The sequence below is a fragment of the Serinus canaria genome, chromosome 2, assembly GCF_022539315.1.
Source record: "Serinus canaria isolate serCan28SL12 chromosome 2, serCan2020, whole genome shotgun sequence".
In the NCBI taxonomy this organism is placed as follows: Eukaryota; Metazoa; Chordata; class Aves; order Passeriformes; family Fringillidae; genus Serinus; species Serinus canaria.
Window position 1 is genome coordinate 19,081,708 of NC_066315.1, and position 24,557 is coordinate 19,106,264.

The 24,557-nt window shown below is 37.7% G+C and overlaps 1 protein-coding gene across 4 annotated transcripts in view; it reads left to right on the plus strand.

The window, feature by feature from the left end:
• Positions 1 to 24,557, plus strand: part of NEBL (nebulette) — a 249,483-nt gene that overhangs the window by 212,325 nt on the left and 12,601 nt on the right. For 3 of the 4 annotated variants that reach the window (XM_050971276.1, XM_050971278.1, XM_050971277.1), the window contains 2 exons: positions 2,066 to 2,170; positions 3,306 to 3,477. In XM_050971276.1, coding sequence (XP_050827233.1) covers positions 2,066 to 2,170; positions 3,306 to 3,477 — 277 coding nt within the window. The remainder of the gene's footprint in view (positions 1 to 2,065; positions 2,171 to 3,305; positions 3,478 to 24,557) is intronic. The other variant, XM_030228919.2, reaches the window with a different exon arrangement.

Sequence of the window (24,557 nt, forward strand, 5' to 3'; positions counted from 1 at the left end):
TATTCCTTGAGGACATGGACTGCATATATGTGCAACTAACATATTCAGGATTGGCTGGTTATTTTTGCAAAAAAAGTAAGTGGTTGTGTTGGTGTCAGTATTTTTCAAGGAGTGAGTCCATAGAGGTTGGTCATTCTTTGCAGTAAGGAAAAAAAAGAAATGAGAATTTAACCTCAGGGCAAATGTCTTTTTTTTTTTTTTTTTGTGATTCAAAGCATGGAAGGGTCCTTTCCATTCTGTGACATGCCACCTCTGTTAGAGCTGAGTAGTTCTAAATAGGTCCCATTGCTAAATACTAAAGAATAAGATAATATCTATTATTGGCTTTTATGGTAATAAATTGCAATTGCTGCTAAAGTAGTGTAAGAAGCTAGGAGACAATTCTATTAAGGAACAAGGAAAATGCAAAAAGCCTGATGAAGTAAAGACCAGTTACGTTATGTCCTCAACACTGAAACAGCATCCCTGGCAAAGTCACTGTAGATGGTGAATAGAAGAAGTTTCATGCAGAACCACTGTGGCACAAGAGAGTTGCAAGTACTGAACACCTGAGAACTGAGTGTAGGAGTGAAAAGTAGATTGGTTTTGTCAGGGAATATGTCTAAGGACAAAGGAATGGAATTTGACATTGTAACTGCATATATCTTAATCATATTCTTAAAATGCTCATGAATATTTACCAGAGTCAATTATTTTTGAGCTGCGTAGTTGAAAATAAGAGGAAAATCTCACAACAGTTCCAGTTTTTAAATAATTTTTTAATTTGTTAAAATTAAATGTGTTTCTCCAAGTGACTCATTCACCTTGTTTCTCAAGATTTACAGGGATAAATACTCCTCTATGTTAATGAGAAAGATAAAAATCAGCCTATGTTGGCTGTAATTATTCTGTCCAGAAAATGCCTTATATTCAAAAGTGTATGTAGCTGAATATATTTTCTACGAGAATTTACTGTTTAATTAAGAAGGCTTTGAAGAATATGCAGTACCATATATTTTTGTTTCTCACATATAACTTGAAACTTACCTGTCAAACACAGATACCAAGTTAAATATTTCCAGGGGTGTGCTTTCTTAGCCAATATATACTCTTAAGGAGGGTTAGACAGTTTCAATACATGGTTTTTCTCATCACAAACACATGTTGAAATAGGTTTGCATGACTCATTTGAGAAGTAATACTTGGAGTGTGAATACATAGGTAAATCTGGAATATTAACTAACACAGTGCACAGGTCACAGTGCAATGTAGAGATGAGATAGGCCATTGGTAGAATTCAACAAGACAGAAAAAACTGTAAGAGTACTCACTCCCAAACCAGTAAGTAGGTTCAGTTACTTTCACTGTTTTAGGTTTTTGAGTGTTTTTTTTTTTTTCTTATTTTTAGCAGATAATTAACCTTATATCTTTACTAGTCTGTAAAACACCACAAAATAAGCTAATCAGGAGAAATGTGATGTAAGAGATTCAGTACTTACTGATGCACAAAATCCCAAGCCCAGGCATTTGTTTAGGAAACAAAATATTCAGATTCTTCCCAGACATGTTGCTGTGTGCTACTAGTAAAGACTAGCTACTGAATGGGAGTTATAAGCCTTTCAAATAATTAATCCTCTTGTAAGGATTGAATTCCCTGGATTTCTCAGGTAATCTCAATCCCACAGACTGTGTCTGTTTTGGTAATAAGAAGGTAGTTTATCATCAACCATACAAACATGTTTTAAGGATGTTCTAAATCACAGTGGTGTTTTCTTAGTATTTATCTTATTTTATAGTTGGTAAATGAATGGTTTCACTTATGTCATTCAAACAGTCACAAATTTCAGCTTTTAGATAAATACATTATTTTTAGCAAGTGATTGATGGAATAAATGTGCCTTTTGGCCTTATGAAAATACAAACTCATCTGTATCCTCACTGTGAAATAATTTACTGGCACATGAGTTAAAGAAGAGAACTGTTGGGCATTGTGGCTTGGAAAGGTACTGTTGCATGGTGTGATTCTCACCATCCTTCCTACTGCAAGCAAAAAGATTTCACCTGTGCTGTTGTTGCTGTTTTGCAGGTCAAGTACAGCAGTGATCAGAGGCAGATGAAAGGTAGACGTAGTGTGCTTCTAGACACCCCTGAGCTAAGGCATGTCAAAGAAACACAAAACAACATCTCTATGGTAGGGTACTTTCTTCCTGTGACTAGAGCCTTCTAAGGAATGGCACTTGGCTTCCACTGGATTTTGCCTTCCATTAATATAGGTAACTAATGAAACTCTCTCCTCAGGTATGGAAGGAATATTTTCTTCTTACGCCTGTAGAGGGAGTGTTTGCTAACTGCATAGGAGTGTAATGAACGTTTTCAAAATACTAATAAACAGTTTTCTAACAGTTAAATGTCCGTTCTTTTGGTTTTTTTTTTTCTTTAAAAATGTACACACATCAGTTGAGCATCACAATTTCACTGGATTAGGTGACACACTTCACCTTGTGCCTGTGCATGTTCCTGGTTTCTGCGTGACTTTGGTTCCTGGAATGAGTTGTTTTGTGTGCATCAGCTTGTGTGAGAATGTTTGTCAATTTAATGAATTGATGATTAAGTTATTTATTATGTAAATATGCATAATCAGCAGTACTACCTTTATAACTCTTACTAATACTGGGGTTTTGTTCCAACACTTGGTGCTGTAACACTTTCTACTCTAATGTCCTTTTTTCTAATATTTTCTTTTAAAGCAGGCAGTTTAGAATAACTGTTGTTCTTTCTAAAAACCTATTTTTAAAGCCAGCTGACATATGATAAAACAAAAGAGCAAAATATACATTTTGTCTGATACTGTGCAAGTAGTCAAAATTATCAGTGAATGAAAATGCTTGAGTTTTTTAGAACTACTACTGCTGGAATATTTTTACTGACAGTTGTATTTGTCTGCATCAGTAGACAGCTGTCCCGTCTAGACAGCTATCCTGTCTTAGAGAAGAAGGGAATGCACCAGATGATCTCCTGAGGGCAGGGCTGTTTTGTGTCTTGTGTCATAGTAAGATGATGCTTTGCTGCTTAAGCTAATGCCTAATTCAGTATCAATGGGAAAGAAATGCAAAATTGCTGATAAAATACAATAAAAACCAGTTAAGGTGATAGAAAGCACTTGGCTGGCCATCCAGCCTATCTCATGTGTATAACAATTCTGTTATGGTGCAAAGTCAGAGTATATGAGTGCCTCATATACCAGACACATGTGTATTCCTGCACGGAATAACCATTTGCTGTCAATTGCAACCTGGGGAAAAATGTAATTCTCCTCGTTTTCCTAGGTAAAATATCATGAAGATTTTGAGAAGACAAAGGGCAGAGGCTTCACCCCAGTGGTAGATGATCCTATAACAGAGCGTGTACGAAAAAACACCCAGATTGTGAGTGATGCAGCGTACAAAGGCGTGCATCCGCATATCGTTGAAATGGATAGAAGACCTGGAATAATTGTTGGTAAGCTGTTAAATACTGTTATTATTGAAGGTGTGTTGGGGAAGATAAAAGCCCCTGTTTGTGCTCTCCAGATTCTATTTTCTCTCTTTTCTCACCATGAAACTTATGGTTGGACTACAGGTTCCATGTCAGCTCTAGAGAAGTCATAATGGGAATGAATGGGAGATATATTGTCATTTGCTCTGTAATTAAAAAAAATATATAGATAGTTGTTATTATTACTTTAAATTTGAATTTTGACTCTAAAAGAAAGGTCAGAATATCTACAATCTTAATTTTACACAGAAGAAAGATGATTAAAGCTGATTCTGCAAGCTATCAATGTTTAAATTTTGCAGGCCAGTTTGAAATTTCCCCTTCTGTCAGTCAGTAATTTCTTCAGAATTGCACATATCTATTTACTTTGTGTTTCACAATTTCACACAGCTTTAAAAAATATCTCAAGCTGTAATTCACCACTAACTCATTAGATCTCTGGTAAGCCAAGTACCAGTGTTGAGAAGTGATGTTCTGAAAGATGGCCTAAGATAAGGATGGGTGCTCAAGGGGTAGGATACAGATTAGATTCATATGTAAAGACAAGGTGTTGCATAAAGGTGCTATGTGGCATAACCATAATGAGCTCTATTTAAAAATCAAAGTGGATATTTGAAATTGCTGAAAAGTCAGCAAGTCTGCTATGGCAAAGGAAGTGGTAATATTTTTTTTCTTCTCATTTCCTTTTGGTTTTTTGTGTCCCATTTCTGTTTTTCTGTGCTTTGCAGCCATGTAGACCTCAGAGGATCTGCATACAAAAAACCCACACTGAGACAGCACTCTTAAATTCTTCATATATAGTGGTAACAGTCAGGCTGACTTTAAGTTTGCATCTCAAAACCCAGAGAAATTGCAGGTGAAAGGGATTAGCTTGTTGGTCACATAGGCCATCCTCCTGCCTAAAGCAAGGTTAACTACGTAATTCCTGGCATATGCTTTTTCAGTCTTTCCTTAAAGTCCCCAAATAAGGGTCCCCCACCTAAGGAAGTGTATTTCTTTCCTTTTTTGTTGCTATCCTTTATGTGTCTGTTGCTACAGTAGCCTTATACCGTAGCCTTATATGTCCGTATACAGTAGCCAAAAAGGTTTTGGGAAACCCTTTTTGAGATAGCTCTGGCTGGGCCAGGTGCTGATGATCTTCATAGTTGTAGTGCAGCCAAAGAAAAAGAAAAAGGCTTCTATAAAACTGCAGTGTGACATTCAGTTTGCAATTTGCTCTTTGGTGTATGCTACAAGCCTCCTGCTCTCTGCTGCATTGCATGTGGGCTGTAGCCCTGTGTAAGAACCACGTGTGCAATCCCGTGTTCAGCAGCTGAAGCCCTGCTAGCACAAGCAGATTGGAGTGAAGGACATCCCTGAGATAGATTCTTGAGCTGTAAAAACTAAAATATGTAGTATTATATATCACCGAAAAATACTCCAGTATTAAAACACATGGTAACTCTTAATTTCCCATGTCTGCCAAACAGCAAAAATTGTACAACTGTTTAAAGGAGAAAGGCCATGACTATTTCAGAAAGCTAGAGCTTTTTTGGAATAAAATTGCAAATATAATATCTACTTGTTTAAAAAGAAGCAGTGAGCTCCCTGCTTGTGAAATGTCCTTGGCAGCTCAAAAAAAATTTGCAGACTAAAAAAATGTACTTAGGACTCTCGTGAGTATTTCTTGTAGCTGTAAATTGTTCAGCCAGTTAGAAAAAGTGTGTCAGAATCCCTCTGGTTGATTTTTAATGTATTATTGGTGAAACTAGAGCTACTCTTTCAAATGCCTGGTTACTAAAATTAATGACATTGCTCTGGCAAATAGACACTAGTTTTAACCCTACTAAGCCATTCTAAACCCATCAAGATAAATTGATGTTGGTGAGCTTTGGATTTGTTACTGAAGAGAAACCACAATTCTTACATGAACATAAGGATATTTTATCTTGGCAAAAGCTACCAGGGAATTCAAACTGATTTGTGTTATATATTGCCAAGATTCTGCTTCTATGTATGTTATTTCAGATTACAGAGATGGATAAAATCAATACACATCAATGACTCTTGCTCTGGTGCTGCCATGAAGCCATACTTGTATTTTCACTTGCTAAGGCATGATCAAACAGGACAGGTTGGGCGCTCACCAATTCCCCTTCCCCTTCTCATGCCTGTCAGTACTTTATGTAGGTGCATAATTTATCTCCATTAGGAATAACATATTGCTTATCAAAAGATTTTGAGTTAGCTTTAATTTCTCTTGTTAGGAAGGAGTTAGCACTGCTCCTCACCTCATGGGGATTGTGGTAGATAATGTGCAATGTCCATACATTGAATGTATTCAAAGCCATGGGATTTATTTTGTTAGCATTGTCTGTTCTTTCCATTGCATCTAGGCTATTAATCATTTGAAACATGAAATATTTGGGGTCCTCACAGCGCTGCTTTACCTGCAACCCAATACTTGGTACCTCTCAAACCAACAAAAGAACAAAGCTGGGAAGACAGTTTTTTTCCTACTTCCAGTATGTGGAAGTAGCAAGGTCTTGCAGCCAGGTCTGCCCAAGAAAAAAATATAGTAAAAATGTGTCATCTGGTAGATTGGTGCTTTGACTGATTATATTTTGCATCAAGGTTTTAGTTTAAACTGGTTTGAAGAGATTAAAAGATTTATTAATTTTAGACATATCAGATATCATAGAATCATTTAGATTGGCCAAGATCATTAGGACCATCAAATGTTACCATTAACCCAAGTCTGTCAAGCCCACCACAAAACCATGTCCTCAAGCATCATGTCAACACATCTTTTAAGTATCTCCTGGGATGGTAACTCAGCCACTTCCCTGGGAAGCATGTTCCAGTGCTTGACAGCCCTTTCAGGGAGGAACCTTTTCCTAATATCCAATGTATAAGCCTCCCCTGGTGCACCTGGGGCCATTTTCTCACATGTTGTTACGTGGGAGGAGACCTATTCCCACATCACTCTTTCAGACAGCTGTAGAAAATTATGAGGTCACCCTGAGCCTCCTTTTCTCCAGGCTAAACACCCCCAGCTGCCTCTACTTCTTCTCATCAGGCTTGTGCTCCAGACCCTTCCCCAGCTCCATTTCCCTTCTCTGGACTCTCTCCAGCACCTCAATGTCCTTCCTGAATTGAGGGGCCCAGGACTGAATCCAGGATTTGAGGTGTGGCCTCACCAGTGCCGAGTACAGGGTTATGGTCACTGCCCAGGTCCTGCTGGCCACACTGGTGCTGATCCAGGCCAGGATGCCATTGGCTACCTTGGCTCCCTGGGCCCACGCTGGCACAGGGAATTACTTGTTAAGTTCAAGAGTGGATGTAATTTTATCCTATGGCAGATGTGTACAATGCAGATTTCTACAGCTGGATTTGTCACCTTAGTTAATTTTTTAAGATATTAATTAGGAAAGATAGACACTTTTGAGTTTACATGAATTAAGCAATTAGTAGAAATTTATTTTGGATGAGCTATGGCCCTGATTCTTCTTCTTATGCTGCCATGATCTCTGCTGTATGCAAAGGGGACTCTGTAGTGTCTCTGTCAGCTGTGGAGCTGTATACTGCCAGCTGTCAGCAATAGGGATACACACTGCAGCAGCTCCACCCCTAAGGATGCTGCTGGTGAACTGGGGAAATAATCTTATAGTTCTGATGATTTTGGTTCTGCTACTGGAAGAGAGCTCTAACATGTGATAATAACTGATTCCCATTTATTTGGACTTAAGAACATTTTATGGTCGTGTTTAGAAAATGCAGAAAAATTGGGAGCAAAAGTCTCCTGAAAGTAATGTCAGTGCTTAAAATTAATGCACTAAGTTCTTTTAAGCAGGAAATAAAGCTTTCTGATATCTTCAGGTGACTATCTAGGTATTTTGTTTAATTTCTAGATGAAGAAAATTGATTACTGATTGTTAAAGCTCATTCCTTTCATGCTTTTGCTTCCTTTGTTGTTTGTCTGTCCTATACTTTCTGTGCTTTGGAAAAAGATCTTAAAGTTTGGCGCACAGATCCTGGCTCCATCTTCGACATTGATCCTCTGGAGGACAATATTCAGTCTAGGAGTCTGCATATGCTTTCTGGTATTGCTTATCCTGACTTTTCCCCAGTTCAGCTTTTCATGTTTGTGAGACAAAGTTGATACTGTAAATTTTCAGGTCAATATGCCAGCCATATGTTTTATAAGCATACTTGTAATGTATATTTATAACTGTTGTAGTTTAAAAGCAGTATTTTATAGGAACTTCTGCCGTAATCACATGTGCAGATAAGAAATAGTGAAATAAATCTTATCTTAAACAAGTTATTCATGCCACTTACAAGTAGCCATTTAAAAAGCATTGACCTACTTTGTCCTTGCTATAAGTAGAATTTTCAAATGGTTGGACCTTATAAAATTTCAGAGTTATAGAAAGTGACCTATTTACAAAATTGGTTTCTTTTCCATGCAATTTTGCCTATATGGCACATGACATTATGCTTTGTTCTATTATTTGCAAGTCCAAGATGTTCATAATTTTAGGATATATGGAAAAGGAGAGAAAGTAATGTAATAACAGGAAGGGGGTTTTGGCTTTACAAGGTTGTTATTGATTCTTTTCCTGCATAGGAATGTTTATTTTGAATGTCTAATTTTTCACATGCATTTCCTTTGCTACTTTGGAACTCTAAATATTCTTTTGAACAACATACAGGTTTATTTCCACATGCACTTGTATGCATGCTGGGATAAAGGAATAATTTGAGTTTTACCTGGAAATTTCTGTATTCTTCGTCTTTATCCCTTCTCTTTCTGGTATCTCAATACCACCTTCCATTTCTGCTATTCTTTTAAACCAAAGAACAAGCTTAGTTGCATTAGATTTTGAAGCAAGCTTTGGAACTAACGATGCTCAAAATAGAAACAAAATTGCAAAGAATTTACTTTTATCTAATTTTAATGCCATCTGGGTATGAATAGCAATGTTAGCAGTGGTGGGGCTTATGTTCCTTGTCTTTGCACTTCCATCATCTATTTACTGTGATATTCTTTATTTCTTTCTACCTTTGTAGAAAGAGCAAGCCGTTACAGTAAGCAGTATTTACATTCTACCAGTCTGGGAGATTATAAATCAGATGGCTCTGACACCAACCCCACCTTTTCTTACTGCAGTGAGATTACAAGGCCATCTGATGAAGGAGGTACCCGCTGTTCCCACCTTTTTTCACTAACAGCACTGTTGCAGTGTGTGGAGACTTCACAGGCCTGTATTAACTCCATGTCCTTGTGTAGTCAAAGTAGAAGCTTTGTAAGTTATTGCCTGATTGACAGAGAAAGCAAAGCAAGACTGCACAGTTTCTGTGTGCCATATCATTCTATTGTGAATTCTCTTTCACAGTTTCAGTGATGCTGTTGGCTCCAAAACCCTGTTAACTCCTATTTACAGTGCTTTAAAGAAATTGTGTTGTGTTTTTGCAAAATGTACATGAATCTGGTTTTATTTTTTCTCTTGAATGACACAATGTAACTGAATGAAATACACCTTTAACCTGAAAAAAGCATATTTACCTTGGGCTTTTCAGTGGGTAAATCAAGTATATCATGGTATTTTAGTGACTGAAGTACTTTTTCCCATGTTCAATTATGCAGGATTTTGTGGCTCTCTGTTTTTTTCTTTAAAAAAAATCCAGGGAATTTTATTGTGTTCTTTCTTTCTCACATAACTAAATTTTCTCATCCTCTCAGTGGCTTGAGAACCAGGGTTACCATTCAGCTGGAAAGTTTATGTAGTCTGTTATGGTTTAACATGGATTAATATTAGAATACTTTGACAAACCTGTATTCTCAGGTATAAACCCACATTGTGTACCTGTTTGATGCTGTTGATTAGAAGAAAGTTTAGGAAAATGATGAATAAGGGTCTAGTCATTCCAGTGGTGTTACAGTATGCACTAGACTGGACTGATGAATTGAAAATATTCTGAATCATTGCATTCTAAATAGATATTTTTAAAAAATAGTGATTTCTGCTTCTCAGTTGTGAAAAAATAGTGTATTGGGAAGATTATCCAAAGGGTTACTTTTTTTTGTCTTGTAAGAAACCAATCTGTTGCTTACACAACATTAAATTACCCATGCTTTTAGAAGATTTTAAGGCATCTTAATTGTAGACTGCACTTGTTTATGTTCTCCCATTCACTGGAGTAATATGTTACTGTGTTGGTTGGTGCTTATGGAGTCTACCTTTTTGTGGGTGCTGTGTAAATACATACAAGCAGCTCTGATTAGGAATGGGTGAGGGAGAAGGTGTTCAGACTGAAGTGCTAACTCTGAACAGAGAAAGAAACATATCTTTGACAGAAATGTACTGCCATTTATCATACCTGACTATCATGTTTGGTATTTTAATTCTATTTTCAACTCTTTTAATAGATGATAGCAATAATGCACATTTATGTTGTTTTTTCTCTTCCTGTGATGGTGCAAAGTGGCTTTCACAGTCCAGCACACATTGTTTGTCTGTAGCTGTTCTGATCTTTTCTTTGGAAGTATTCCAAACCATTTCAACATTGCTTTGTCAGCTTGATTTGATTTGATTTTCAACAAATATTTTGTGTTACTTGAGAATGGGAAATGGGCTTTATTTTTATGGTAGTTCTGACACTAGTGAGCTTGCTTTTTGTGGCAAAAGAGATCTTGAATAGATTGCTCCCAAGATCATTATATTTTAGCAAGAGGTTGTTTTAACCCAGCTGACCAGCCAGGATTTGAGCACCTGTAGACAGCTTCCATTGCAGGGAAGAAATAAGTGCCACAGCTAAATAACTGGACATAATCCTAATGATGTACAAGAAAATGCTATTTCAGTGAACACACTTAGAGAGAGCTAGCAGAAGATAGCAGCTTTGGCCAAAAATGCCAGTCTTTTTCATCCCATCCAAAAGGTAATCTTGCACATAGCCACAAGGCAGTTTTGCCCCATGACCTTTATACAATGTCTCTTATACCATAAATGAGAACCAAATCTATTTTGGTGAGATTCCATGACTGTTTCTCGTGGAGTTTGTACTCTTATATCAGCAGGGTTTCTCACTGGCCATTGTTCTCTCTGGTGGTGTGCCAACCTGAAGGACAGTTGGAGACCTGTAGCCAATTTCACAGTCTCTGAGTGTCTTTGGCCTTGTCTCATCACATTTCACATATTCCTGCATTGTTCAATTGCTACTTTATTTTAGATACCTTTACTGATATTTGACATATAATTCAAATCTTCTCCTGCCACAGCTGATGGAATTGTTCCTTAACTACCTCTTCCAGTCCTTAGCTGGGTCTCTGACTTAATACCAGATGTTAAAGGCTTCTTCAGATCTAAATAACTCTCTCTTCTCCTGGGGAATTTCAGTAATAACATCCCAGGGAAGCTGCTAACATTGTTCATTAGAATTACTTCTTTCTGTTTTGTTCCCTGACTGTTATTTTAGATCATGATGTTGAGCTGAGCCATGGGTCCTTCTCTACAAAATCAGTAGATTTTTGCGTGATGTAAGTCCAGAAAATTCCCTGTTAGAGTACTTTAGAGTATTGCAGGTAAAATTGAATGGGAAACAATTGTTAACACTTTTCAGCAAGCTGGTGCAGTTCATTGGCTTTCATTTTAATCATCTTTTTGAAATTACTTTTCAACTTTGTGTGTCTTTTTTTACAGCTTCTTTCTGTGATTGTTTTTCAGGGTTCACTTTATTACTTCATGGTATCTTTGAGGATTTTGCCACACTGAACAGAAGGGATTGCACTAGAGCTTCCCAGTCTGCCTAAATACTTTGTAATTAGTTATTGCCTAACAAAGATTATCTTTGTACCTGCAAGCCATTCTGTAGGACTTCAGTGAAACACTGGGTGCCACATTTTTGCAATGTTCTCACCAGAAATGAATAATTATTTTCAAGTTGGCTAAAAAGGAATAGAAACTAATGATTTCTCTCCTTTGGTTCTGCTTTTAACAGTGATGTTGCAACTTCTCAGGTATGGAACCCTTTACTTGGGTTTTTCAGATTTTTTTTTTCAGAAAGAGAGGTTGAGATATAGGGATGTCAGTTTTATTTTTGCTTATAGACAGACCAGGCAGTTTTTTCTCTACAGAACACTAGGAAAAAGCAGCAAAGTTCTGGAGTTTAGGTCTCTCTTGACAGCATTCTGTCTGAAAAATATCTCAACTGTTGTGTTTTGGGTTTTATTTAGATTTTTTTATAAAGTCTTTTGTCTGCCCTGATTTTCCATGCAGCCTTGTACAGTGGTTTTCTCCCAGTTCTTTCCACACTCACTCTCTTGCTCCCCTTCCTTCCCTTTGAGTAAAGTTCTGCCCTGTTAGTTTGCATTCAGGCTCCAGGAAAGAATGATTTGGCTCAATCATATGGCTCAACACCTCTGCCAATCTGGACCTATTTTGGAAAGTTTCTAGTTGAAGCCTTCAGGGCTGGTTTCCTCTTCTTTTGCGTTTGACCTTTCCTTTTTTAATTTTTTTTTTATCCTTTGATTTCCTCTAAACATCTAGTTTGTGTGCACACCTTTGTCTAGGTGTGTATCAGCATATTGACATAATGCATCTATTCTTCCCTTACCATAGGTTTGGACTTTTTCATTATAAGTAACCATATATTTTTATTTTAAATTGTGTGTAGTCTGTAGATGGAGAAAAGTAAGAGATGAGTATCAGTTCATTTTCAGTTATGGATATATTGTTACTCTGGTGGGGAAGAAAAATGGTTTCTTGGTTATTTTCTATGTCATCACAATATTGTCTTAAAAGATATATAGAAATCTGTCTGTAGGAAGCAGAAATCAGTTTTGCAGTTCTCTCAAAAACACATTTAATGTAGGAAACCTTAGTGGATATTAGAACAGAATGTTCAAGGGCCTTTTGTTATGTTTTAAATATCATTGCTGGAATTTCATATATTTAGCTGGAGCCAGAATGTTACTGGTTGGCTGCAGGTGTGCCATTTTCACTCCTCCAGCCCAAGTTCTTCAGACTCAATTCACCTGCTGCCATCACACAAGTAGAGAGAATTAGCATAAAGGACCCTTGATATGAGTTTAAAGGTCTTGCTGTCTTTATTTTAATGAAAATAGTCTGCCAGCAACACTCAAGTCTCTGTCTTTGCCTGGTTAGTTATCTTCTTTTACTCATCCTGGCAATCCAAATACACAGATTTCAATGAAACTCCACTTATTTTGTTATCAGCCTTAAAAGTAACTGGTAGATTGCTATGAGAAAACTGAAATTTTTTCTTAAATACTTGATTGATATTACATAACAAAAAAAAGCAACCCAGAAACAATTGGTGCAAACAACCTCTGAGGAATAAATACAGCCAATGGGCATTGCTGTCAGGATGACTCCAAAGTCTCTGAAGACTGAAGAAAACACAATGCTGCAGTCTCTGTCCTAAAGTTTTGAAGTCTTTAGCTTGGAGTGGAAGCCTAATCAATGAGAAACAGTAAGTCCTTTAATCTCTCTCCCCAGTGGCCTGTCCTCATTGTGTGATATGAACCTTCTGAAGAAGAAAGGTTCCAGAACAGCTGAGTCTGCTCCCTTCCCTTCCTTCAGACTCCAGGGGTTATCTACCTCCTTTCCTCTGCAGGCCACTGGAAGAGCTGCAGTTTGAGCTGCAGTGTGAGCACAGCCCTGCAGAGAGCAAACACAGACCTTGGGTGGTGCTGGGTGTCACTGGCAGCAGCCTTGTTCTGTGTACCTGCTCAAGGAGAGGTCTTTTATTCCTCTGTCCAACACTGACATGTTAAACATTAATTTCAAGGATGTCTCCCCCTCTTCCCCTATCACACACCAGTATCTGTAACTCTCTATGTAAAATGATTGTTCCTAGGGTTTGCCTGAAGCTTTGACACCCACAAGTATATACCACAGAAAATCCTAGAACAAGGAACTTTGCTGATGCTTCTGCTCCTGGTTAGTCTGCTCAGAAGACTACAAAAAACTCAGATAAAGTAGAGAAAATCCCTCTTTATTTCACACATTGGAATCACAGATGTTTCCCAGTATGAAGCCAAGGAGTCTTCTTGCATTGGGATAGTGGTCATAGCTCTACTCCTGTGCCAAGAGCTGAAAAAAGAAGAGGAAAGAAAACCAGATTTTGTTCCCTTCCTTGATCTGCCCTTCCCATGAATTTTTATAAAAAACCCTCTGGTTTTGAGGTTGGGAACAATCACCATTAGTAGAAGACAAATTGAAGAAAAAAAGAAGGAATAATATCTGACTGCTCTTTATGTTGGAATAGAGAGATCTGTCTTGTGTGTCCAGGTTCAGGTGTCAGGAGTACAGGGCAGGAATCCTTCACTCCTCTTCATATCCAGTTGCTAAGCTCTGCCATTCTGGGGAGGTCAAACATAAAGACACAGCAGGTTATATTTTCTTCTCTGTCAGTCAGGGGAGAATTATTCTTTTTTGCTAGGTAGCTGAACTCTGTTTCCATAGTGTTCCTCAGAGTCCAGTAATCAAACATGGCATTCAGAGGGAGAGGAACTGTAGGCATTTGTGGGTTTCTTGTCCCCTTTCAAGTGTGTCAGCAGGCTACCCTGCCACAGAAGGCTGAACATATCAAAATGATGCTTTCTGTCTACTTGGTACCTCTCAGTGAGGGTCCCATTGACACTTCTCTTATCCACCAGACTCTTACATCTGTTCCTGACTTTTTGTATTTCAGACTAGATGGTACTTTGGTTTTCATTTAACATGCCAGCCCCAGCAGGTTTGCCAACCTGAAAGCCAACATGTGGGAAAACAATAGTCTCCTTCCATTCAACAGCATTTTGGTAAAACTGTTTTTCCATCTTGGAATATGTTGGTTTTCTGTTCTTAAGTGTGTAATGTACTACAGATGCTTGCAGTCAAATAATAATAACTTGCCCACAAACTTCTGTGATATTTTTGAGCTTAACTAGACAGTTCTCCTCTGTTTTACAGACACAAGTGCATGTATATGTTTGTAATCTCTCTGGTGCCACAAGTTATTTAGCATGAAGAGTTTCCTTTGTTAGAGAGCTTGCTCTCCAGAACCAGTGAACCCTGGTCTTCCATTCTCAAATATATTTTTACAGAAATGATGCTGTCTTCCTTGTAAAGGTTTGCTGTAACCACATTGTACCCAAAAGGTCATAGTTTTTCAGGCAGCAAGACAGAGCTCTCTCCCTTCTGAAAATTGCATCTTTCATTTGAAGGGTGCAAAATTTGAAGGGTGTGTTTTGCTGTTTCAGCTTCTGCCTCCTGTTTTGCAGTGACTCCCAATGTTCAAAGGGCATTTTTTCCTGATTTAAAATAATGTCATTACAGTAAGAAGAGTTCTTGAAAATAGGGGGAGGCTTACTGGTGTTAAAAACCTTCTCACCTCTAGACTTGAGGTAAGAAGGAAAAGTAAAGACAAAGTTAGTTGTAAGAATTTAGATTTCAGTTAGAAACAGGTTGAATATGTTCCCTACAAATGTGCTAATTTCTGTGTGTTTACATGATAAGGGGGTTTCTGCCTAATATATAATTTTGTCTCTGAATAATCCATTTAAGCCTTTTAAGCCATGTAAGCAGAGGAATCCAGAAAGGCATTGGTACTACATTTATGTACTATCTTGTGCATTATCAGTTTTCTGTCCTAGTCTGGACTGTTGGACTTCTAGTGTCCTCTGCTGAGTGCTTTGTTAATGCAGAACATGAGAGAAATTAGTCTAGAAAATTATAGTTCATTCTTTTCCACCACAAAGAGGTATTAGGTATCTGTAAAAGCTGATTTTTTAACATAAAGCTTGAAAATTCATTTAGTAATTCGAGTGATTGCTTAGTTAAATTTTGATTAAGATCTGGTTTAGGGTGCTGGGAATCAAACTGAGTATTTTATGCTGGTTGTAAGACATTAAGATGGAAGAAAGCACATTTTCATTCAGTATGTGTTCACTGAGGATGAGGTAATGTTCCAGGGAGAGCTTTACATTTCATACTTCCAAAATATTTTTGCTTAGATTCCTTATGCTTATCTTTAATCCCCATGCTTCTCTCCCACACTCTTGGCATCTGGCAGCATCAAAAGACAATCCCCACATGTCCAGGTGGAGGAGAATCCAGAAGAGATCCCATTTTTAATTTCTGAAGTGTAGCAGCAGTTCAGGGGATCCTTCTGTTTGTTCTGCCAGCTGTCTGAGTTTGATGTTGCCTTTTCCATTAAACAGTTGGTGAGCAGAAAGTGGTAAGGAAGTTTCCAAGTGACTCAGCAGTTGGAAGTGTTAATGGCTCCCTTGGCAAGGAGTGGTTTCAGTTGCTCAGTGTGGCTCCCTAGAGCAGCTTTTGATACACTTCAGAGAATGTTATATCCAGTAGACAATAAATATAATTAGTAAAACTGTGTGCAGTGGCATACATATCCTGGTTAATGCTATCCTTCCACCATTGTTCAGATTGGTTATACCCTCTGTGCAAATAAATCAATGCACAGAAGTCAAGGCACAGCTTCTGTGAGAAGAACTTGCAGCCTTCTCTCTCTAATGCACAAGGACAACAGTAGATGTTCATTAAATGTAAGAGAATTTGAATTATAGTTGAAGGCATGTGGGTAACGTGACATATTAACTTTCATTTTACTAAATCTTTCCTTTTGTGATGAAGCCTAGAGCAAAGCTTGCCTATTCACAATTTAGGTGGGAATTGCAGCTTCCTGTGGTGCACCATGGCCCACTAGGACTGAGGATGCCTTGGGCTGGCTTTAAGACATTTTGTGCCTTCATAAATAAAATAATGTGGTTTGGTGTGTGAAGAGAGAAAAGGCAGATTGTTGTCTCAGCTGAGACATGCTGCAGACTGGGTTGGATGTCAGGTAAATAAGTCAGGTGGCACTAAGGTTTGTTTGTGACACTGAGTCCTGGCTGCTGTTCATTTTCCAAGCAGGATGCCCTGTGATTTGGTTGTGTCCCAGCACAGAACCAGTGGGCAAATGGGGGCTGTGTTCCAGGATTGTGGCATAGCAGCTGTTAATAGACACACAGGCTGAACTCTTTGGACTGTGCAGCTACCACTGAACAAAAAGCCAAGCTAATATTCAGAGTGGTGTCTGAATAAAATGATCTTTTATATTTGAACTGCTAGAAAAATTCCCATGAGAAATATAATCGATATAATCTACACCTTGTTAGTAATTCTTTTTTCCTCAGTTTACAATAGAGTATTCAAAGTATTTAATTTGCTTTTTTGAGGAAAATGAGTGAATTAAACATCCAGAAAAGATTTTGCAGTTGATTATCAAACCAATTGTTTGTCAGTACATTTAAGTGGTTTAGAATATTCTGTGTTCATAATAATAACCCTAAAATGACATTTTTAGATTCAAAACTAGGAACACATAGGACTTTAGTTTTAGGGTTCAAAGTCAAATAGTTTAAGTAATTTTCTCTTTGACTGTAGAGAAATTAAGTAATTTTTTTCTTTTACTACTGTGCTGTAGTAAAAATTTGCCAGTGTAATCTGGAAGGGGAAGAAATGGTTTGTATTTTAGGTCAAATAAATTTGAGGGGAATTAGATGGTTGTAGCTGACCACAAAGTTCTAAATAGTCGGATATAGAATTCCTGCAGCTTTTAAAATCCCCAAAACAACTGTTCAAAGAGATTGGATGAAGATAATAATTAATATAATTAATTTTAAATTGTAATTTTATATTGTGTTCACTTTCGTTTTGTGCTGGTTTTGGGCTGATAATGCTTAGAAATATTTTACTGAATTTCCTTGGGGATCATTTAACACTCTATTTTATAATAAACACCTTTACTCTCATTTGAAAAAGTTTTTGTTTGAAGGGGCTACTATGGAATTACATGTATCAAATAAATTCTTTTGAGTTTTTATGGTCTTGCAGTCCTAAATGACCATTCCAAAAGCAGTCTGGGGAGGCTGATGCCATTTTGAGAACATCAAAATTGTCTGCTCTGCCACAACAGGACTGGCTTTTGCTTTTTGCAAGCTATGAGGCTGCCACTTACCACCTCACTGATCCAGAGTCAGACACAGGCAGGGACTCTCTGGCTTGTTTGAGATTTGGCTGCTTCTTCTCCCCTGTTGTCAGAGCACTGAATTATGTGTAGTCAATATTTTACAACTCTGTGATGCTTTACTATGAAACTAATGTGTTAATGATTACAAAAGCTTTTGAGCTATTACTCAGTATCCTCTAACTCCTGTACCTCAATAAAAATGATGCTCTAAGCAGTATCCACAGTCTCTTTCTGGCACAAATATTCCCTGTGGTATTGTCTTTTTATGATGAGGATGGATGTCCTCTTTTTTTTAACACTGACTGTAGAAAATAGGACATCCTGGTTTCCTTTCATTTTTCTCTAGACTGTGATATTTGATAATAGCTTGCAAACAAAGCTTCTGGAGACTGTGCTAGCCTGGGCTTTAGAAAAATATATTGCTATTTTCCAGTTACTGTGAAGAGGAATGAAAGCCATACTCCTTTTTTTTTTTTTTTAAGGAAAAAGTAGTCCATGAGAGACTGACTTTTGAAATACACGGATTTAGACCCCTCAGAGAGTCCAGAATTGAACTTGGGAAATAATTTGTTGTGAAAAAGAATATAATGGAATTGATGGATCCACCATTCCCCAAAATGTGAAGAATTGAGAAGGTCTCAATCACCAGACACGTAGAACATGATGTATTGGAGAGACAGTTTCTGTCTGTTCTTCCACTCTCCTAGCTAGTGTTTCCAAAATTCCCCCTTCATCTGCTATTGGATGGACTTATAAAACAAAGACCAACCTAACTATTATTAGTGGGAATACTTGGTCATACAAATCAAGAACTTTGGACTGAAATATGAGATAGTCCCTGCCTAAAAGGAAAACTCAAATAAAGCACAGGATTCCAGTGTCACATGAGCACCCTAGACATTTTTTTTTGTTGTTCCTTTCAAAGTGTCTTTGTTTTCTCTGACATATGCTCAACAGCTATGTGACATCTTCTGTTGCAATTTCATTCTAAATCAAATTTTAATTTCTTATGTTGAAATGGTTCTCCAGATGTATAATTGCATGATTCTGCATTTCCCATAATAATCTACTTCAGCTGACATGGTGCATACAGTATAGTTAGTCTTAATTATTGCTAGCTGATAAAATGGTGTTCTGAAATAATGATTCTTTAAACAATCTTTGTCTAATCATGACACTAATGAAGTTTAATTTAAAATACATTATTTTATAAACTGTAGTATGTCAGTAAGTAGTCATGAGAGTAGAGACGTTTTGTTTTTTTGCATGATGAATAATTAATGATATTTTAAACACAAGATCAGTAATTTTGTTGGCCTCCTCTCTGTCTTTTTTAAAAGTGTTTGAAGATTGCACAGTTTATTTCTTATGTCTTTAGAATTTAGGTTATGGAAACTTCCTAAGCTGCTACATTCTGAATTTGCCACTGAATCCAAGTAGTTCAGAGCTTCAGTTCTAATGAGGTCAGTGAACATGGCCGATATTTATTAACACCCTCTCTGAATTAGGCCATACTTTCAGGTTGTTATTTCAACAGCCTAATTATATCTGGGTTTGATATTCCAATTTACTAACTATTACTGACTCCTGTAATGGATAGCATGCAGACAAGCTGCTGCTTCTGACAGAGCCACTGAGAGCAGCCAGCCTGGTAGCTCAGACATCCATGAAAGCAGGCTAACTGACCAGTAAAGGGCAAGGAAAAGAGGGGAAAAACCAAAAGAAATGAAGAGAAAGTTACTTTTACAAGAAAAAATGCCAAGATGCCTTACCATGGTGTTTTCTGCTGTTCTAAAAACAGCATTTTTCTGTATCAGGTCTCATCATCTTCAGTCTTCAGGTTAGTGCTTTTTTTATATTGCTTACACAGTCTGAACTATTCCCAGTAAATTTGACTGTGCTGTGCTACTCTTTCTGATTAGAAAAAAACTCTGTAATAGATAAGCTGGGAATTTTTCAATGTTCATCAGAAGATAGTAGTTTAAAAGGCAAACTTTTATATAGGAATGGGTTACATGTCACTAAAGTCTCGATGCCAAAAAAACTACATTTTTCCGTTTGAGATTCTTAAGGTTAAAGCATTTTTAAAACAAAAAAGCCAGCTTTGTATTGAAATATATTAAATTTTGAAGAGCTACATAAACTGTAAAAATGATTAAAAATTATAGATATTTTCATATGATTGGCGAAAACAAAAGTTTATTTACCAAGTTTTTAACATTTTTTTTTACATGAACCTTTGGGATTTTTTTTCAAATTTCCCTCCTATTTGGGGAGAGAAATTCTTGTCAATCAGTTCTGCACTGTAAAATGACTTCTGAGGTTTTCCTAATGTTGTACCTGTCTGACATTCCTGTACTCTTCTGTTTGTTTTCTCTGAGTGTTTTTTACCGTATTCTTTAGAGACCATCTCCTTGCTCAGTACCATGGGGCTGCTGCAGAGCTCTGCATCTCATATCCACCTCCCTGGGCAATCCTTGCACACTCATTGAAGTATTTTAAGCTCTCTGACACCTGTTTTTAGTGTCAGGTAGACAGCTCTTGCTGGCTGCATTAGGCTTAATACTCTCTAAACTTCCACTATGATTTTTTACAAGTATTAGATACCTAGGATACAAGTAGTTGACAGGTAGCTGAGCAGTGTCTGCCACGTGAGAGCCCATGGGAGCACCTGCCTTACATGGGGTGCTTTGTTTGGAGCTGGGTGCTGGGACATCTGGAGGGAAGCATCTGTGAGAGGCTCAGCTCCTTTGTGGTTTTAATTCAGAGGCAGCTTGCACAAGAGAGAGGTGCTTAGAGGGACATACCTTGCACCAGCTGAGCTGATCTAGCTGTTCATTGCTTTCTGCTGTCCATGGCCTTGGGTACTGCCTCTGTCTTTGCACTGTATCTGATCTGATTCCTGGCTGAGCTCACCAAGCCAGCAGAAGCACAACCTGGCTGAGAGGCAGGAAGGGGTGGTAGCAGTGTTAGGCTGTCTCAGTCAGCTCATGGGGAGCCAGCCTCAGCTATGCAGTGGGCACCAGGGGTGCACTGCCTGTAACCTCCTTGAGGGTGGTGAGTCCCCTCCTGACTCCTGCCAAACTCATCCAAAACTCTTAACTTCAGCACATCTTTAAAAGTCTGCTAACAGCTCAGCTTTCATAACAATCAAGTTACTTTTCTGCCCTTTATGCCTCTTTACCATTGTGCTCTCATCACATCTAACCTTCCTTACTTGTTGCCAGTGTCAAGACTCTTGATGTTTCTCATTGGCCTGTGGTTATGGGCCTTCTTTAAATCTCTTACTGAATTTTTGTCTAGCTGACCATCATTCAGTTTATGCTGCTGTTTATCCTTGGGCAGGATGGGAACTTCTGCAGAGTTAATGTGTTAACTTCCTTCAAATCTGTCCTTAAAACTGTTTCTCAGGTTGCTTATACGATTAATGCAGTGCTGGGCTGAGCTCATCTCAAAAGCATGGGAAATAAAGAGGAGAAATTAGTGGGTTTGTGGTTGCTCAAAAAGGTGTATTAAATTTTGCATCCCAGAATAAAAATTGACAGGACAAGTCCTGAAAAAGCTCAACCTATCTAAAAATTTGGCCCTGATTTTAAATGGAGACAGATGATATTATTTCTAGAGGCTTCTTTGAGAAAAACATTCACTTTAAATATTTCAGTGATGTTAGCAGCAGCTAACATCTGAGGAAATTAATAGAAAAAAAATAAAATTATCTAGCCAGGATTTGTAATCAAAGAAACCTCTTTAACGCTTTCTGGAGAAGGCTTTAAAAGGTGGCAGTTGTCATTATCCATCAGCTTTAAGACAGCAGTTACAGTTCTGTTTCCTGTATTTCCTAAGGTTGTATTTCCTTAGCCAGGTATTACCCTGGGAAGTGTCAAAGGGGCTGTGCAGTTCAGGCACAGTGGTCTGTGCACATGGGCAGCACATGGGGTGAGTCCCCAAAAATGTCCTGTAGGCCTGCATCTCCCCATTTCTGATTGCATCACTCTGATGTGTCTTCTGTTGCCTGGGACATAGCTGAGGATTTCTAAGGGAAGAGCAAAAGAAAGAAGGAACTGAAAACTATGGGGAAGGCTTTCTAAAGGAAGTCTGTGAAGCCTGCACCAAATGTAGCAACCTGTGGAAAATACAGCAGTAGCAAGGCAAAAAAAAGGGGAAGGACTTCCATGTATATGGATGAGCATGATTCCCATAAGTTTGATTCCCAACAGTTGGATCTGTTTTGGGTGAGCTCATTGTAATGGCAGTAACACAGAGATATATGAGGATGGTGTATTCTGGTTCTTTTATGGTGCTCAGAAAGCCTACAGCTTTTTACCTAAGGTATTGCAGACTCTAGATTTAAGCACACAGTAATCCAAATCTTTATTTTTACTTTGTGTTCTCTCATGTTATGATTACAGAATATTGCAATATTCTTTGTGAGTTGTCTGAAGTCTTAGGAGTGAAACTGGGAATTCTGATAATAATCAGAATAGGAAGAATTCCAATAAATCCTTAAAAGTGTGTGATGTGTGTGAGAGTGAATGGTGTGGTTCTTTTACATGGGGTTTAGTAACTGGCATGTGTTGCAGTAAATGGCAAAAGTGCAGTAGTTACCACTGAGGATATATTGTTTTACCATACAATATCAAGGATCATCAAGGTTCTGCTGTACAAAAGAATGGAAGAGAGTTTAAGTATGGTATTGATAAAATGTATCTCAGAAACTAACTTTTAACTGGTTTTTCTTTTCAGCATAACATTTCTTTTTAAGCTCATAGTTATACAATACTCTCTTAAGGACTCCTTTCCTGTTTCTACAGTTGGACCTTTTTCTTTCCCAGTTCTTTCAAAGCATATCCTGATCAGACACACTCTGCAGACCCTGTTGTCTGTGGCAGTGAGTTGATACTTGCTATCGTTTTTTCAGCTGCTTCTTTTTCTTGGAGGCTTCCTCCCTGTTTGTCTTATATAATGTTCATTCATTTTTCTTGCTCTTTTCTCTGGGGAAGCTTGTAAAGATATAGTAAGAGATATATGATAAATTTATTTAAGTAAATAATTTAAAGTTAATATCTGGCTTGCTTGGTAAGTGGGACAAGAAAAAAAAAAGTAAGTTTTGATAAATCAGAATGCATCTGGTAAAGTCTTAATGCAACAAAAAAACCATCCACCTGTACTTCTGGGAGCAATGGTCAGCCCTCAGCTCCATCACCAATAAATCTGGCTTCAGTTAAATGAATTTCGTGTTCCACCACTGTATTTTATTGTTCCCTTAGGTTAGCTAAAACCATTGCTTTTGCTGCAATCAATGATGTTGTAGAACTTTATACTTCAGACTGAGCTAAAAGATTGCAGTTAACTATGTATGATGATGGTGAAAAAAAATCAAACTCTTTTTCTGTGTCATTTAATGTCACCTTGAATTATCTGTATGTCACCAGCTCGGACATTGTCTCTTCACTATTCTGCTTATTTATATGATTCCCAAATAGTCTTCCAAATAGACCATCCTCTGAAAGTTTCTTCAGTTTTTTTTGTTAAAAGTAGTTAGAAAATGATGATTGTTTTTGAAGTTTTTTGCAGTATAATACAGTATTCTTTTAATGGATAAAATGCCAGTCCACATGGAATTATTCAAGCGTCTTCAACACTAGTATGTGCTGGTATTTATGCTCACATATATGATACCTAAATAAATTACTAGAAGATAATTAGCAAAGATAATCCTTCTTTTTGTTTGTATAAAATCTTTTATAATGCTACAATTTTTATCACTTCCCAAATTTCTCCTGCTTTGGAAGAAACGCTTTGGATTTGTGTTTTCCATCATTGCAGGTAAAGTATCAAACAGCTTTGTTGAGTCAGTTTGACAAAATTCTCTCAGCTTGTGAGAGACTGATTGCTAAAGAGGAAAGCACATTTCAGACCTGCAGCTGTCACTTGTCACAGAGGCAGGAGCTGTGGGTTATCCTTCCCAAAATAAGCCAGTTGTCTTGGAGGTTACAATGAAGCTGACCATCGGTAGGCTTGCTGCCTTATGCTGACAAGGAATGATTGATAGGAAACAAGAAAGATCTCTTTTGGGGAGAAGGAATCAAGAACAAAAGGTTTCTACCAGCCTTTGCTTCTCTTGGGAAGAAGAAAGGGACTCTCAGTGTGTCTGACCCTGCCAGGGACCAGGGAAGAGCTACCTGCCCTTTGTTTTTGCAGGGTAGGCTTGCTGCTGGCTGATCAGTGGCCAGTGTTGGCTGAAGGTACTCCTCCTGCTAAGCTGAAAAGTTCAAGCATTAAAAGTAATTTTCTGCTGGGGTGAGGAGATGAGACTCCACTGGCTTTGACAAACTGGCCTACAGTTCATGCTGGTGATGAATTAGACAAAATGTATTCATTCCAGCTTGAGCGCAGAACCTTTGATTAAATTATGTTTTTCTCTATTTTCTCACAAAGGGCCACATCTGCTCATGTGGAAATAGCTTGTAACAACATTGAAACATAAATTATTTTATGAACTACTTAGGGCTATTCACTTAATGCATGATAATCCTGTGAACATGTTAATGAGTGGTAATTCTCTGATGATTGAACTGCTTGAAAATGTCTTTCTACTTATATGTCATTAGAATGAACTTGGCCCTTCTAAAACATCCATTATTCATTGTGTTCCAGTGTTGCATCTGACTGCATATCACTTTAATTTCCCTCATTTAACAAAACAATCTATTCATTACAATAGTTTGAAGCATGTTTTCTAAATCAGAAAACCCCAGTTAATGTATAGTGTTAGTTATCTTTACAAATACAGTAGAGCAAAGTGTCGCATCCCAAATTGTAATTACTCACTTAGTGCAGTTGAATATGCTAACTAAAACGAAATGGAATTTTTAAGAAGAACTTTTGTTGAAATCAATGATTTTGTTAGCTGGAGAAGCAGGATTGGTAAAACAACTTGCTGAAAGCACAAGGTTGACTTTTCTTTCTGAAATAGTTGAGGAAAAATTTTCTCAGTAATCCCTTTTTTCACATGCATTTCA